At 40.9% G+C, this 17307-nt stretch overlaps 3 protein-coding genes across 4 annotated transcripts; 1 reads left to right on the forward strand and 2 right to left on the reverse strand.

Annotated features, from left to right (window-relative positions):
- Positions 1-516: 516 nt before the first annotated feature.
- Positions 517-4569, reverse strand: gpn2 (GPN-loop GTPase 2). The gene is made up of 6 exons (XM_061081162.1): positions 4504-4569; positions 3705-4211; positions 3411-3567; positions 2857-3017; positions 1080-1210; positions 517-866 (listed from the first exon to the last, which is right to left on the reverse strand). Exons 2-6 carry the CDS (start codon positions 4122-4124, stop codon positions 794-796), a joined length of 942 nt encoding a protein of 313 aa, XP_060937145.1. The 5' UTR covers positions 4125-4211; positions 4504-4569; the 3' UTR covers positions 517-793.
- A 443-nt stretch (positions 4570-5012) lies between these two features.
- On the reverse strand, positions 5013-8657 carry gpatch3 (G patch domain containing 3). Of its 2 annotated transcripts, none has more exons than XM_061081534.1 (7): positions 8261-8657; positions 6314-6810; positions 6014-6188; positions 5813-5872; positions 5583-5704; positions 5365-5492; positions 5013-5271 (listed from the first exon to the last, which is right to left on the reverse strand). In XM_061081534.1, exons 1-7 carry the CDS (start codon positions 8655-8657, stop codon positions 5088-5090), a joined length of 1563 nt encoding a protein of 520 aa, XP_060937517.1. In that variant the 3' UTR covers positions 5013-5087. The 2 variants fall into 2 exon arrangements, with proteins under 2 accessions (XP_060937517.1, XP_060937518.1); XM_061081535.1 differs by lacking the exon at positions 8261-8657 and adding an exon at positions 7955-8113.
- Positions 8658-15687: 7030 nt separating this feature from the next.
- nr0b2a (nuclear receptor subfamily 0, group B, member 2a) lies at positions 15688-16992 on the forward strand. Its single transcript, XM_061081993.1, has 2 exons — positions 15688-16277; positions 16384-16992. Exons 1-2 carry the CDS (start codon positions 15743-15745, stop codon positions 16620-16622), a joined length of 774 nt encoding a protein of 257 aa, XP_060937976.1. The 5' UTR covers positions 15688-15742; the 3' UTR covers positions 16623-16992.
- The last annotated feature ends 315 nt before the right edge of the window (positions 16993-17307 follow it).

The following is a 17307-nucleotide window of genomic DNA, read 5'->3' on the forward strand; positions in this document are numbered from 1 at the left end:
ATTTATCCATTCACCACACACGATCCAGTTGCACTTGGATCTCAGGCACTGGCAGTTGTCAGTCCCATTACATCCCACAGCATATATAAAAGCAAAACGCTGTTCTCTGGATCTTCCTGTCAGACCATCGTCTGCACTAATACATGCACACGACAGGAGCTAACACGTGAAAGTCCAAATCTTCTGTTTAATATTTGCAATTAGGTTCATCACCATATTAAACACACACGTATACAAATCTGAAAAAAAATAATTTTTGCCAAAAATATCTAAAAAAATGCAGCAAGAAATATTAACGTGAATTTCTTATTTCCGGTAAATCTTGTCCTTACATTTGTTGCACTCACTTTGTTTGTAAATGAATATCACTATATAGACCTGCTCACCTCCCCCTGCTTACCATTTGAAATTTACCTGCAAGTCCTTAAAAATACAGGCCCTTCAATATCTAATGCGCTCTTAGAAAGGAAGACAAAATATACATTTGATATATATTTATATAAACGAGCAGGCATCTATTGAAAATGTCCTTTATTGTTGTTCACAAAGAGATCAGTACAGAAAAACAATTAATCACGTTGATAAGTAAAGCAAAGTTGAGTATTTACTCCCTTTCAGGCATTCTATGTGATCTTTCATGATAGTGTTGTGCAACCTTGAGGCAGTCAGAGCCCCAAATGTAGTTCCACTGCCCTGGAAGAGAGGCTAGATGAGATGGATGTTGCCAAGACTCCTCCGGTATATCTGTGCCGTGAAGCCGACCAGTCATGTCCTTTAAATTGGGCTTTTCGACTTACAGCTGCATCATTTCCTCCTCCACAGTCTTTCCACTAGTTTCAACATATCTCTCCTGCACCCCGAGAGTACTGGAGGTCAACGGTTAAGGAAAACATGACAAAATAACACAATTTAAAAATGTATATTGTCAGACTGTCAGGCTACTATGAACTTAGTTCATCCTCAGTTAGCAGAAACATCAGGAGTACACAGTTCTATTCAAACGCCTCCTGTGAATGTTAGGGTTTGATTTTAAAGCAGATGAGTCACAGTGAGTCACCGCAGTGATTAGGAAAGGATACGAGTCGAACTGGAAGTCAGCCCCCACAGCAGCTGACATCATGGCCTGCAGATTCCTCTCCTCCAGGTCTCCAAAGCAGTAGCCGTTGGCGTTGTCCACTGCTCGTAAGACCTGAATCATGCTCTCTTTGTCCTGGACACAGAAAACAGAAGCATGTTATTCCGGAGGGTTTTTCCCTGTAGAAATCTACTGGAAATACCCACTGACGCAATATTTACTGTAAAACTCTAACTGAAATCTTTCTCATTTGCTTTTTGTTTCTGGTTTCTATGTAAAGTATATAAAAGTAATCCGATCACAATTTTGCATAGTAACTGATGTGTTGCCGCTGCATTTTACTTGTATGGCCCATATTCACAAAGTGCAGTCTATCTCATAGGGCTTATCAAGCTGTAACAATCTCTGTCCTTAACCCTCAACAAGAGCAAGAAAAAAACTACAACCCCCACCCCTCCCCCAATTGAAAGGGGGATGTAGAAACCTCAGAGAGAACCACATGTGAGGGATCCCTCTCTCAGGATGGACAGAAGTGAAATAGATGCCGCATTTAGCTGAACACATAAACAAAATTACTATATTAACAACCCTAGAAGATACAGTTTTTAACATTATGGTGTAAAATATACATAAGAAATTGTCTGATAGAAAAGAAGGGAGCAGCAATGACAGTTGAAATGGAGGAGCTATTTCCAGTAATGGTAGAATATGTGGGTACGCAAATTGAATATATTTTGACCACCTGAACTCTAATCTTCAGCGTCTAGCATCTTGTCTTTCTCAAGGTCAAAAATGTTGCTCTTTAAATTTGCCGTGTTAACCGCCAGTGGTAACCAAGGTAACTAGTGGCTGATTAACTAAGCAGGAGTCGAAAACATGATGTAGAAATGCATCAAGGCTGCATTTTCCAAGTGCCAGCCTGCCATTTGAATAAATTACTAGTCCCATATGCAGTGATGGTGCATCCAGCAGTCTAGACTCGTGTCTCTGGACCAGCACAGGATCCAATCAGTCTCCATAAAGAAATAATGTAAGAAGACACAGACAGTCCGCTCCCTTTCACCAGTCCAATCCATCTGCAGGAATTGATCCAGTCTTCAGTTTGAAAAGCTTAAAGAGACTCGTGGTAATGACTGATACGGTGATGAAATCTTTTGAAAGATTTGCTGCTAAATCTGCTTTTATGACATTAGTTTCCTAAATTAGTGAAAAAAATATCATACTGCGAGAAAGCACTTACAATCTGTCAGCTATTTTAGCTTTTTTGATTCTAGACACAGAAACTGAGCATTCAAAGCATGCGACAGTGCAATGCTGGCTAAAGCTGGTCAGGCTCTGTGATTTAAAAAAAAATGTATTAAGCTCAAAGCAGATGTTTAATTAGGTGGTCACTAAGCAATACCCCATTTCAATCCGATAGAGTCAAGATTGTGTTCAGGTGTCAAAAAACACGTACATACAATCTATGCTCTAAATGAGGTCAATCACATACCTGTAATAACTATATGACTACATGATTATATTTCATTAGTTTTATTTTTATAAGGTCAGAAGGCATCCGTACTACTGAGTCATTTTTTTTCATCAGGAAATCCCCTGTGGATTCTACTTAATTGTTTAATCTACTTAATTAACTTTATTTACTGAACCACAGATGGCAAATCAATGGGCTTGTAGCAATATTAGTTCCATCTGTAGTAGGAAATGTTTGGATCCTGAGTAACTCTGGGTCCTCTTCTTTCAATATGTTACAACAAAGGTTTCAAAAGCAGCACTCATACCTGGACATTCAGAGGCACGAAGGAGACGAGGCCGTAGTCTTCTATGACCTCTGCCAACTTTAGATTTAGACGATGGAATTTTTTAAAGAAGGGATCTGCAGCCAGGTGATCGAGGAGATAAGACAGATCCATGACCTCTGTGTAGAAGTCAAGGTTGAAGGCTGTACAAGGATACACAAAACAAAAACTAAATATTACCACAGTACATCACATTATGTTTGAGCTTTAATTAGTTATAAATTAATCAGTAAATCAACATGAATGGTACTCAGTACACTGCAAATCACAGCCAAGGCCTAACAGTCTCCTTAAATGCAATCAAGCTGCACCAAATCACACTGGATATCAGTCCCCTAAATGTGTCCAATTTTCTAAATCAGGAACCATGAAAGATTTGGTGAAAATGTCAAGAAACATCCTATGTTGCAATGATAAAGAAAGAGACAAATGCCAAAATTGATTGTGTTCTTTCTTGGCCTTTGTCCCATCCTTCCACCAGGCTTTGTGGAAATCTGTTCAGTAGTTCTTCAATTATAAACGTCCACAGCTCTTACCCAGTTTGCCATACTGCTCGATCAAGTCCATCTTGGAGAGGATGTTGACGTGGGGAAGCTCCACGTGCAGCATGGTGGACAGCGAGGTGCACAGCACAGAGATGAACTTGGCTGCGTCAGCGCAGTAGTGCGAGTCCACCAGGTGCACTGATGTCAGCTAGAGGAAGGTACAAAGTGGGAGAGAACAACAAAAGAAGAAATAAGTTTCACAATAAGCACATGTATAACTATTGAATACATAAAGCATCATTTTAAGCCTCAGCAGACAGATCCCCGCCTGCATCCGAAGCTCACCCTGAAGTTCCACTTGGCCAGCTGTGAGAAGATATTCTTCACGGAGTTCTGGTGGGTGTAGAGCTCCACCTGTCCGGGACAGTCAAACAGGAAGTAACAGTCACCGTGTGCCTTCAGCTTGTTCTCCAACCAGTCCAGATTTGCTTCTACATGCTCCATACAGTAGAGGAGCCCCCCGTTGGGGCCGAGCTTCAATCCGTCCATCACATCGTCCAGAGTGACCAGCTCGGAGATGTTCACACCACAGGTATATGGAAGCCCATCGTTGGCAGGGTCCATGTTCACCACCACCACCTTACGTCCCAGGGAAGTCATGAACTCCTGCATCCCTCGGCAGTAGGTGGTTTTACCCGAGCCCGGGGGTCCGATGACCACCTGGCCGAACCGCAGGGAGTGGGCGGCTCCAGGCTGACTGGACATGGTTCCGGTAACAAGTGGACTGGATCTCGCAGGGGTTCACATCAGAGAGGGGACCAGGATGTAGACCAGCATCCAGCTCACTGTGATCTGCGAGAGTCACATCAGATAGTGGCATTAAACTACTGTGAAACTACTGCGGGTAAATATAACCTTTATTCATCTTGATATCCACCAGAGAGTCAGTAAATCTCATTAAAGTTTGTTGACACACGCAGGAAAGTTCACATAAAGGAAGCTAGCTGGGTAATGCATGTTAGCATTAATGGAATATCTGCGTGCTACTAAATAAAACTGAAACAACAGCTAACACAATTTCTTTACATTTTTATAATCTTACATTTGTGAATTTAATAAATACTGATGAGTAATGTTCACGTACCGCCGTTTTGTTTGCATGCGCACACGCTCGTTAGCCCATAGACTCGTTTACGCTGAAGTACATCCGGGTTACGTTACCAAAATAAAAGCATAATTTTTTTTATTTAATACGGAGCACAATAATCAAAGATTTGGGTGATTGAACTTAATTCAATATTAAAACACTGTACGCTTGTTATGTACTAAATATAGTATATACATTTCCATACAAATTTGAGGCACTATCGTAGTTTTTTTACCCTCAATGTAAAATGAGGTGTCTATGCCAGCTGACTTGAGTTACATCTTAGTTTTACTGTTCTTGTGGCACATATGTTGTATTGATGGGTGTTTGCTTCTCTTAATCTGATTTTAACGCTTGTTTTGACTTCAATTATTCATGTCTTTATTTTTTACGTATTGTAATGTGTCCCTGGGTATTTAGAAATGTGCAGTGAAATAAAATGTATTATTGTTATTAGATTAAATAAGAATATAAATAGTAACCAGACTCAGCACAAGTTAGACAAATTAATTGAAACAAGTTTTAATATCAAAGGCAAACAAATTCATAATAAAATACATTTATACAAAATAATGTTTTTGTCATTTCCGCGGTCCAATGATGCCACCCGGCTGCCAGCCTCCGTACTTCATGCTGGTGTTTGGTTGCCGTCTCAGCAAGGTGTCACCCCCGTCTATGTCTTTGGGTTTATCATACCGCGTAGTTATGTGGAAATCTTTTCTGGCCTTTTTCCCAGAGTGTAACAGCAATTTCTCTCCGTGATACCTGAAAAATGAGAAATTTACAACATCATAAAGGAAGCAATGCATTACAACATTCCAAAACATGCTAACTCAACTTTTTTGTATCTCCACTCACCCAAAGCCCCTTTTGCAGGTGGGACGTTGGCCCTCACTTTCCAGGGCTTCAGAGATTCCCGTCTGACTGTCCCCCAAGCCTTCACCATCCTTCCAGCCTTGCTTCTCCATGAAACGACGGCCAAAGCCCTAACCAAGGGAAATATAGTAATTAAATATCTTATAGAGACAGTAGATGAATTTCTGGACCGGATTATAGGCAGTGGCCACCGGACTTACCTTTGTGAACCTCTCAAACTTGCCGATGGGCTGACTGGATCCAGAACCATCTTCAAGACCGTCCCTCAGCCTATTTTCGTACCGCATCCGGACATAGTCACGGGAATCCATGTCACCTCCTTCTGTAAGAGGAAGAGCAGGGCTAAAGAAAATCTGACTCTGCAACAATAACAGTGTTTGGTTCCTTTCTTGATCAAGGTGATAGGAGGTGTAGAGCAAACATGACATACCTTGATCATAGTAAACACTCATGTCGACATCCCAGTCGTCTGTTGTTTGTTCGTCAAAATCTAAAAAGACAAAGTGACATACATGGTAAACAAAAAACTACACTTCATTTAATGTAGTGAAGATAAATACATCATATAATGGTTCATTTGAGTCTGTTTATCTGTTCATGTCTAACATGTGATTAGTGTATTTTTGCGCACCTCCTTCTTCTTCCTGCCAATACTGAGCGTCGGTGTAGAACACCAGGCCCGATCCGCCCTTTTCCCACTTCAACTCGATCTCCTCCTCAAACAGCCTCTCTTTGCATCGCTCCTGGCTCGTGACATCTTCATGTAAAGCCTCATGTCGTTCCCACTCCTCACAGCGGTCATCATCCTGCAACAAATAAACGGCAAACCTCAGTGAAGGGGATGATGATGAGGATGATGACAACTCAGCCGGCCCTATAATATATCTCTGCATATACAATAATGATTTGATGGATATAAAATTATACCCACATCATCTGCATTAGACTGTGTATCCTCTGTCTCCTCCTCCTTTTCTTCCTCTTCCTCCTCCTCCTTTTCTTCCTCTTCATCCTCCTCCTCCTCCAGCTCATCAGTCTCTGTTGTTTCTGTGTCAGCCTCGGGTCTCAAGCGTCGAGCAGCAAAAGTGCCCGGTCCTGATATTAGATGTCCAGCAGCTGTGAATATGGTCTCCTCTGTGGCCGGGAGCGTGCGGGTGTTGTGATACTGGAAAGGTACGTTGCCATAACGGCGATTGGAGCTGGTCTTGGGGAAAACAAGGCCCAGCTTCTTGATGAGGCGTGGAGGGAGTCGGCAGGACTGGATGAGTTGGAGGAACACTTTCACCGGTGTGCCCACGTTCCCGTTCTGCATCAGAGAGGGTGGGTTCAGCTCGGACAAGCTTTTGAGGTCCGCCTCTGTAAAGCGCTCCGTTAGTGAAACACGGTGCCGCTGCTCGTACTTTGTTTTGTAGGGTAACGGCTCATCATCTGAAAGAAGTTAGAAAAAAAACAAAAAAATATGATATGGTGATTATTACTTCATAAATACCAAGGCACTTTCAAGGTAATAACTTGAGCTCTTGTAGTTCGCAATAGGCTTGATTCATTATTGATCAAGGTGTCACAAAAACAGAAATCAAAAATAATAGTCCAAATTATCCCGGCTTGTTGGGATCTTTCTGTTGGGCATTTACATGGCCCCTCCCCCCCGGTATCTGTGTGGGTTCTCTCCCAGAACTCGGGCTTCCTCTCACTGTCCAAAGACTGTGCAAGGCTGATGGGTTAAGATCAAAGTTGTGAATGTGAGCGTAATTGTTTTTTTTTGTTTGTTTTATGTTGGTCCTGTGATACGCTGATGATCTGTACAGGGTGCACCCCCCCCCCCCCCCCCGGTCTCACCCAATGGTGGCTCCAGCTAAGCCCCAGCGACCCTCAAAGAATAACTGGTGTAGATAATTGATGAAAAGTCCAAACTGTGTTTCCAGGAGTACAATAATGATCGTGTTTGTACGATAATTACGCCCTCTGTACGATCAACCAGTAATTTCATCATTTAGTAGTTAACATTTTCTGTATAATAAAATATAGATAGATCTACCTCTGCATTACATGCTTGTAATGATTTTTACACATCACTTTTTATGTGACGTCTTTCCAGCCAATAATGATCGGCGCACTGGCGAAGGATGTTGTAGACAAGGGCAGCAACTCGGATGAGGATAGCTAAACAATTTGTCAGCAATCAATTGAATGTATATTATATATATATATATATGTGTGTATTGTTATTATGTTCTTAGATATGACTCATGTACAACAAGTTCTCACCAAAACACAATTATCTTAAGCCTCTGGTAAGCTACAACTAACACTGCCTCACTGTTGGTGGGAATGGACTGATCTACCTGTACACTTGTTCCTTCACATCCCATAATCACATCAGGGTTTACTGCAGGCTACAAGGTGTGATTACACTGTTCGATTCCTCCAGGTTGATTAAAGCTCCGGAGTCACAGAACAAGTGTGTAAAATCAACAGAAGAAGATCTTTGGCAAAACGATGAGTCATTTCTTCTTGTTCGTGTTGAGGGTCGAACACAGTCGAGTTTTAAACAATCACACATTCCACCCACCTGTGTCGTGCGTCACTTTGACTCTCTGGTAAGCTACAACTAACACTGCCTCACTGTTGGTGGGAATGGACTGATCTACCTGTACACTTGTTCCTTCACATCCCATAATCACATCAGGGTTTACTGCAGGCTACAAGGTGTGATTACACTGTTCGATTCCTCCAGGTTGATTAAAACTCCGGAGTCACAGAACAAGTGTGTAAAATCAACAGAAGAAGATCTTTGGCAAAACGATGAGTCATTTCTTCTTGTTCGTGTTGAGGGTCGAACACAGTCGAGTTTTAAACAATCACACATTCCACCCACCTGTGTCGTGCGTCACTTTGACTCTCTTGATAACACAGCGCCTGGACAGCCACGTCCCCTTCGAGTTGATCCAGTGATTCCCGGCGTACATCTTCACGAACCGCTCGGCGTCTTTGCCCTGAACCGAGACGACGCAGCAGCACGACCCCGCCGCCTGCTTCTTCTTCTTCTCCGGGTTGTTTTCACCGAGCTGCTCGGTCTGTGTGGAGCCGGAGCCGGAGCTTCCATCCTCGGGGTTTTCTCTCAGCACCACCGGCCGATGTCGGTAGTGGAAACACTGGAAACCACCGCTTTCTATGAACTGGCAGAAATAGTTTCTCAGGTCCGACGAGTGAAAAGCTACAGGGATATTACTGACCGCGAAGTACACAGCAGCTGCTCTCTCACAGTCCGCCATGATTGTTTATCATCGGGACGGAATACGTCATCTGTGCGACTACAGAACTGACGTCACATCCGCTTCCTGATACTATATATTATGTTATGTTATGTTATGTTATGTTATGTTATGTTATGTTATGTTATGTTATGTTATATAAATTAATTAATTAATTTTTCTTAAGTTTTCAACACATGTGTTACCTTTTTCATTATTTTATTCTATATTTCCACCTTTGGTTTGTGTTTTTTTTTTCATATTCATTATCTTTATGGCACCTGTATAGCTCTATGTATGTATACGCTTCCATTCTTCATGGTTGTTTATTTCTGTGTAATTCTCATACATTTCACATCAAAATGAATAAACACAGAGGAGTTCCTAATGAAAGACACACAGATAGATCTTTAAAGATACTATATGGTTAGATTCTCTTTGTTCTGTCTTTATCTCTCACAACAATATGTCATATCAAGTGTGAAACTATATATACCCCGAACAAACAATAATGGAGATCATCTCTGAAGTTTTTTACTATATCTATGTGCACCATTGTTTCTTTGTTCTTTGATTAAATTATGGCAATCCAACCCAAACTAAAACTCCCCTGATTTCCAAGACATATGCTTGCAGAGATCACCAGCACTGTAAGAGGGATGAGATCTTTAGCTCGTAAAGTGACTCATATGCCAACATAGTCTCTCTCATACACAGGCCACATCCACAGTGTCAGACCCACACTCAGCTCTCTGACAACACATATGTAAAAGAAAACATTGTACAAATGAGACAAAATGGGTTGTTCCTATAAGTTGTTGGACAATTTCCCAAAACTGAAAATAGACAGATAACACTTGATAGATCAATGACAGTGGGATATCCTGCAGCTTTGATCACAGTCAAAGTTAAATGGAGAAACAAAACTGCAAGACTAAAATGCGATAAAAACACACACAATTTTATTTTTCATTATTGAAATCCTTTACATAATTTCTTTCAGAGACACAACCATGACATATTCAGTCAGAGTTCATTGAACCAGCAGCAGCAAGGTCTTTAGCCTTCACCTCAGCATTTATCATAGTGTTTTGATAGTAATAGGCTGTAAAACTAGAGTCGGGTGTCTGGACCCTGACATCACCTTACAAACCATATTAAACACTTACTGTGCATTAGTGACAGCCGCTCTGTCATGTGTGGAAAATGAAAGAAATTGTGATGAAAGCATCTTGACTTTACAGATTTAATTAGTTGAATGTTATTTTTTATATTTATTATCAAATTAGACCAGTGCTTGTAAAGTACTGAAAGATTAAAACTTCATATATAATCTATTCAGAGCTCTTCTGTATACTTGAATAGTTGAAAGACAGCAGAAATGTAAGAACATTTTATTTAAAAACATTTTAAAATGTCTAGACTTACTGTATCTTATCACTTCCAAGTTACATGGGAACATTTCCAGCACAAGTCAGTAATTACTCTGGAAGAGATGAGATCTTTTCACAAATCTACCAAAAGTCAGTGTTGTGACTCATTGCTTTGAAGCTTTTGGCCTTAATAAATTAAGATACTGCCTCACAATTGAACTGTATGGTTTGTTATGGTTGAATTATTTGTAGTACCAATACAATAACACTTCATACATACATACATACATACATACATACATACATACATACATACATACATACATACATACATACATACATACATACATACATACATACATACATACATACATACATACATACATACATACATACATACATACATACATACATACATACATACATACATACATACATACATACATACATACATACATACATACATACATACATACATACATACATTCATACATACATACATACATACATACATACATACATACATACATACATACATACATACATACATACATACATACATACATACATACATACATACATACATACATACATACATACATACATACATACATACATACATACATACATACATACATACATACATACATACATACATACATACATACATACAGGACTGTCTCAGAAAATTAGAATATTGTGATAAAGTTCTTTATTTTCTGTAATGCAATTAAAAAAACAAAAATGTCATGCATTCTGGATTCATTACAAATCAACTGAAATATTGCAAGCCTTTTATTCTTTTAATATTGCTGATTATGGCTTACAGCTTAAGAAAACTCAAATATCCTATCTCTAAATATTAGAATATCATGAAAAAGTATACTAGTAGGGTATTCAACTAATCACTTGAATCGTCTAATTAACTCGAAACACCTGCAAGGGTTTCCTGAGCCTTGAAAAACACTCAGCTTGGTTCAGTAAACTAAATCACAAGTATGGGGAAGACTGCTGATCTGACTGCTGTCCAGAGGACCATCATTGACACCCTCCATCAGGAGGGTAAGACACAAAAAGAAATTTCTCAAAGAGCAAGCTGTTCACAGAGTGCAGTTTCAAAGCACATCCACAAAAAGTCTGTTGGAAGGGGGAAATGTGGCAGGAAACGCTGCACAACCAAGAGAGATGACCGCAGCCTTAACCGCATTGTGAAGAAGAATTTGGGGGAGCTTCAAAGACAGTGGACTGAAGCTGGAGTCCAGGTATCAAAAGCCACTGTTCACAGACGTGTCCGGGAAATGGGCTACAATAGCCGTATTCCCATGGTCAAGCCACTTCTGAACTCAAGACAACGGAAGAAGCGTCTGACTTGGGCTATGGAAAAGAAGCACTGGGCAGTTGCAGAGTGGTCCAAAGTCCTCTTTTCAGACCAAAGCAAGTGTTGTATTTCATTTGGAAGTCAAGGCGCCAGAGTCTGGAGAAAGGCTGGAGAGGAGCAAAATCCAAGTTGCTTGAAATCCAGTGTGAAGTTCCCACAGTCAGTGATGGTTTGGGGAGCCATGTCAGCTGCTGGTGTTGGTCCACTGTGTTTCATCAAGTCCAGAGTAAATGCAGCTGTGTACCAAGAGATTTTAGAGCACTACATGCTTCCGTCTGCTGAAAAGCTCTATGGAGATGAGGATTTCATTTTCCAGCATGATCTGGCACCTGCCCACAGTGCCAAAACCACAAGTAACTGGTGTACTGACCATGGCATTACTGTCCTCGATTGGCCTGCCAATTCCCCTGACCTGAACCCCATAGAGAATTTGTGGGGTATTATGAAGAAGAAGCTGAAAGACACCAGACCCAACAATGCAAATGAGCTAAAGGCCGCTGTTGATGCATCCTGGGCATCCATAAACCCTAAGCAATGCCACAGGCTGATTGCCTCCATGCCCCGCCGCATTGATGCAGTAATCCGTGCAAAAGGATTCCCAACCAAGTACTGAGTGCATTAATGGACATTTTCAAATGTTTGATTTTGTTTTGCTGTTATAAATCTTTTTTTTACTTGGTCTGAGGAAATATTCTAATTTTTTGAGATAGGATTTTTTAGTTTTCTTAAGCTGTAAGCCATAATCAGCAATATTAAAAGAATAAAAGGCTTGCAATATTTCAGTTGATTTGTAATGAATCCAGAATGCATGACATTTTTGTTTTTTTTAATTGCATTACAGAAAATAAAGAACTTTATCACAATATTCTAATTTTCTGAGACAGTCCTGTACATACATACATACATACATACATACATACATACATACATACATACATACATACATACATACATACATACATACATACATACATACATACATACATACATACATACATACATACATACATACATACATACATACCTTGCATTTTGGAAAATAAAAGTTATTTTACAAAATCATTATTTCTGTTTTAACAAAAAACAATCTTAATTTCTCAAATACCTCAGTGTCTCTAAACACAAAGCAGAAAAAAATCTGCCAAACTAAAAATTTGTGATAGTAAAATATTAGGCGACATCTAACTTAAGTATAACAAAATAACACTAAAAGTAACCAAGCAATGATTCCACCTGGTTGTACAGTACATGATAGATCTGGGTACATAGGTTTTAGTTATAACCCCGAGTATATGTGTTCAGGGTTCATCTCAGTTGTGCTTCGAGAGGTACTTTAGGGACAAAGTAAAGAAAAAAGTCCTGAAAACCTGACAGAGAAAATGATTTTAATTCGGTTGTTTAGAAATGTGAGCTCAACATTCTGGGTCTGTTTACTACATAGGAGTTTTCTGTTATTGTCCTCATAAGTTTCACTTTATATAACTTTACATATAACTTTTATAGTGAAGAGGTACATATAAACATTTGATATGACTTCCAACAGTTTGTACTCCTCTGTAATTTAATGATTTTTTTTCCTGCCCCCTCGAGGATTGAAATGAACCTGCGGTAATAACTGTCACCTTTGGGTCAATGACCCAGTGAAAAATGAACCTGGGCTGTATTAGCATGAGGTCAGGGTCAAGTGTCATGTTCCAGACATGGTGTCCATCACGCACACAAGTTAAACGGTCACACCGAGATTTCAATGACCTGGGGAAACAAAAAACCATACAGGGGAAAACCAAAGTCAATATTTGGTGGGAAAGCTGACAAGAAAAGCAAAGCACAGGGGATGTGAGGGATGTGTTGACGCAGTTCTCTTCCAAATTATCCAGTGATTGTCCAAAACATATATTTCACACAGCATTAACTTTGCTATACTATTACAGCAAAATAACTAAAGATATTTTTTTACAGTTTATATGTGTTTGAATAATGATAACAGCAGGTGCCTGCCATTACATCACATTTCATCAGAGCCGGACCTCTTTTAATTCCTTGAGCTAAGAAAAAACAACAGTTGCTCCACTTCTGGAATGAAGGCCATTTTATTTTTACTGTCTTGGTGGAGATAAGCGTCTGTCCTCCGTGTCCGTCTCTGCCTGCTCCTAACCTCTATAAACACACACCTTATCACAAGCATTTACAACTGTCAGCCCGCTTCATGATGTCCGAGGGCGGCCGAGTGCATTATAGGTCACTTCACAGAAAGGTACCACATTCTCAAAGAGAAAAATAAATGCATTGTTTTATTCAAGCCTGTTGTCCACATTTGATTGAGCTCCTGTTATTATGAATGTGTCACATCTCCCATGAATAATCAATCCGGTGGTATCATGGTCAGATCACCCCAGGAGGGAACATGAGGCTGGGAGACATATCCTGGAGTAACCTGCGAAAGAATGAGTAAATGGAACGACGGAGTAAAACAAACATTCGGTGACTGGCGCTGCCAGTTTTGTCTGGCATGTAATCTCTTTATTGCAGTCATTCACCGCAGGGACTGACCTTGACTCCACTGCTCTGTGGTTCACATCTTCCTCTGCAGCTTCTTGGCTTGAGCAGCATTAAAACTAAAGAGCATGATGTGGTATAAATAGTCACCTGTCACTATACAATGTGATAAATGTCTTAGTAGGTTCCTAGAGTTAAATGTACACATTAAAAGGAGTGTGTAGTGGAAGGAGTGCTGTTTGTTTATTTGTGACAACAATGAAGTCATCAGCTTATCAGTCTTAAACCTCAGTGCCAGGCACAGACGAGATCATAAATTAGGATAAACTCGTTTAAATGACTGGAGCAGGACATTGCACCACCTGTTACGGACGCCATAAACTGAAATCCCCTGGATTCTCTGGTTTCAGATTCTGGCCTCATGAGTCGTGACCAAAGTAAAAAAAAGTGAAACAAATCTGGACTCCACATCACTGTAACCTGATGCATATAAAGTTCAGTTTTTTTTAACAATGCAGCAATTGTATTACAACTTATTACTGAAATGTGGGGTCCAGCAGTTCTATCAAGCTGCACCAAATTTCACACACTCATAGATATCAGTTTCCTGCATTTTCTCATCAAGATGAATGAATTCGTTTTTGGCAATTTGGGAAAACGTCCAAAAAGCCCTTTCTTGTGATGGTAAAGAAAGAGAAAAATTATCCCAGGATCTTCCTTTTTATCCAGAAAATGTCATTTGTTCTGTCCATACCGAGGTCCCACCCTTCCACCAAGCTTCATGGAAATCCGTTCAGCAGAAAATAAACCAACCAACAGTTAAACAGACAGGGATGGAAACAAATGGAAAAAAATATAAAAACCCACAAGCACCCGTAAAATGGAACATGAACTACAGCAGAGACACAGGTCACAATAATGTATGTAGGCATGGAGCTGCTTTCACAATCTATCCCGAGATATGTATTTTTACAAACTTCTCAAAATCTGATTTTACAGTCTTTCCATCAAGCTTACAGCACTCTCACTGAACAGTGGTAAAAACTACCACCGCAAACCTATGGAAAACACAACTTACTCATCTGAGGAAAAAAATTAAGTTTTATAGAAAATCACAACTCTTTACACGAATCTAACCTGACAGATGATTGGCAGCAGAATCTCCTCTCTCATTTGATCCTATTGTCCATTAATGTATTTTTGAAACATTTTTAATGTACAGTCAATGTAGCTGTGTATACGACATGAAAAAAACCAAACTTTAACCTGAGTTGTAGCAACACCTGATAATTGATTTTCATTTACTTCATGAATGACAAAAACATATAAATGAAAAGAGGTTGTGTTGAGCACTTTCACAACAATCTTCAGCCACAATTATCTTTTTCATGACTCCCAGTGCTGCTGTGGGATTACAGTAAGAGAAAGAGGAGTTAACTGACAGGTCAATGCCCTGCTCTCCGCTCTGGCCTCTTTCCAGCTCTCCAGGTGTGAGCTGGCAGAGTGCAGGGACACAGCGAGGGGCTGATTACCTCTGCAGTCCTTGGTGACTTGGTACTGCCTGGGTTAATGACACCGGTAACAAGATAAGGCCCAGCCCTATTGATATCCAGGCGTTACTCCACCAGGTCCCCTTCATTGAGAAAAGCTTATCGGTTTCCCAGGGTTATTCCATCAGTCACCTGGCAGAGAACACGGTTGTTTTTCACTGAGGCTATATTGACAAGTCAAGGTCCACGGAGCAGGGTGGGTTGGTCGTATAAATACACGGACGAGTGGAGGCAGCGGCAGCAGAAGTCGCCGGCTCATCCTCTGAGAGGACGCACCTTTAACTGAGCAGTATCTCCACGAGCTGTACAATGGATAACGGATGTCATTGCTCTGCCGGCAGCGACAGGCTGTCCAACCCTATCCTCTACAACATCCTGAGTCAGATGGAGAACAGCAAAGCCGTTGACAACAACTTCAACTACAACTCGGTGCCTCACAGGTGCAACTGTGAGCTGCGGCGGACTGTGTGCCTGAAAAGGCCTGTGGAGATTTGCAAAGAAGCTTCGGCCGTTCTGGTGAAAACGGTGCACTTCATGAAGAACTTACCCGCTTTCAACCAGCTGCCGCCAAATGACCAGTTCTCCCTGCTGAAGAGCTGCTGGGCACCGCTCTTCATCCTGGGTCTGGCCCAGGAGCACGTGGACTTTGAGGTGACGGACACCCCCGCTGACAGTATGCTGAAAAAGATTCTCCTCAACCACCAGGAGAAGCTTGACATGGACAGAGATCAGCCCACCATGGCCGGAGTCAGCAAACTCAAGTCCTGCCTAAAAAAGTTTTGGAGTTTGGATTTGAGTCCAAAGGAGTATGCATACCTCAAAGGGACCACGATATTTAACCCAGGTTTGTTTTGTACTCATATTTAAGAAGTTACACAAAAACATTTGAAATTCTCAATCTCAAAATCTACCTGACAAAATAACTAATTTCCTGTCTTTATCACCAACAGATGTACCAGATCTAAAGGCAGCTCTCTTTGTGGAAGGCCTGCAACAGGAAGCTCAGCACGCCCTCAGCGAGGTGGTGCAGCTCGTCCAGCCAGGCCAGGAGCGCTTCGCTCGAATCCTCCTCACAGCCTCCCTGCTGCAGAGCATCACGCCCAGCCTCATCACTGAACTCTTCTTCCGGCCCGTGATAGGCCAGGCCAACCTGCTGGAGCTGCTGGTCGACATGCTTTTCTGCAGATAGAAGAGCGGCAACCGTCCAGGAGGGGGGGTGGAGTTTCCCACAGAGCTGAAGCTGAACTCTTCTGTTGACCGAACTCAGCAACGGTTCCCTCATGAAAGTCTGACAGAAAAGCACTTGTGATAAAGACGATAAGGATTGACCGAATTCGAAGCTTGAAACTCTGAATTTCTCCCAATGACACTGAAGCTGAGGTCACTTTAGCGCAGTGTGAAAAGACTTAGGTGCTGAAGAGCAAAGATGTGACTTTGCAGACGGGTCATTCACTGTTTCTCATGTTGAATACTTTCTGTTTTTACGTCACTGTTGTAAATAAGGTTTTTCTGCCTTTACAGAACATTTCTAATAAATATATTTTTGTACACAAACCTAATGGTGAAGTCCTGTCTCAGTGTTTGTCAAAGGAGCCAAACTTGAAACAATATTTGTTTTAAGCACCTGATAATAACTCTGTGCTTCTGTTCAAACACCTTGTTTGTTGTTACTGCTGACATGTTGTGCAGCCAATCGTTTGTTTAACATTGTTGATTCCTACTGATACGGACTTTCAACAGGGCGACTGTGGCTCAGGAGGTAGAGTGGGTCGTCCATTTAAGGGGTTGATCTTCATCTCCTCCAGTCCAGATGCCCAAAGTGTCCTTTGGCAAGACACTTAAAGTGCTGCATAAATGTGTATTAGTGTGAATTT

Source organism: Limanda limanda, chromosome 11 (genome assembly GCF_963576545.1).
Source record: "Limanda limanda chromosome 11, fLimLim1.1, whole genome shotgun sequence".
In the NCBI taxonomy this organism is placed as follows: domain Eukaryota; kingdom Metazoa; phylum Chordata; class Actinopteri; order Pleuronectiformes; family Pleuronectidae; genus Limanda; species Limanda limanda.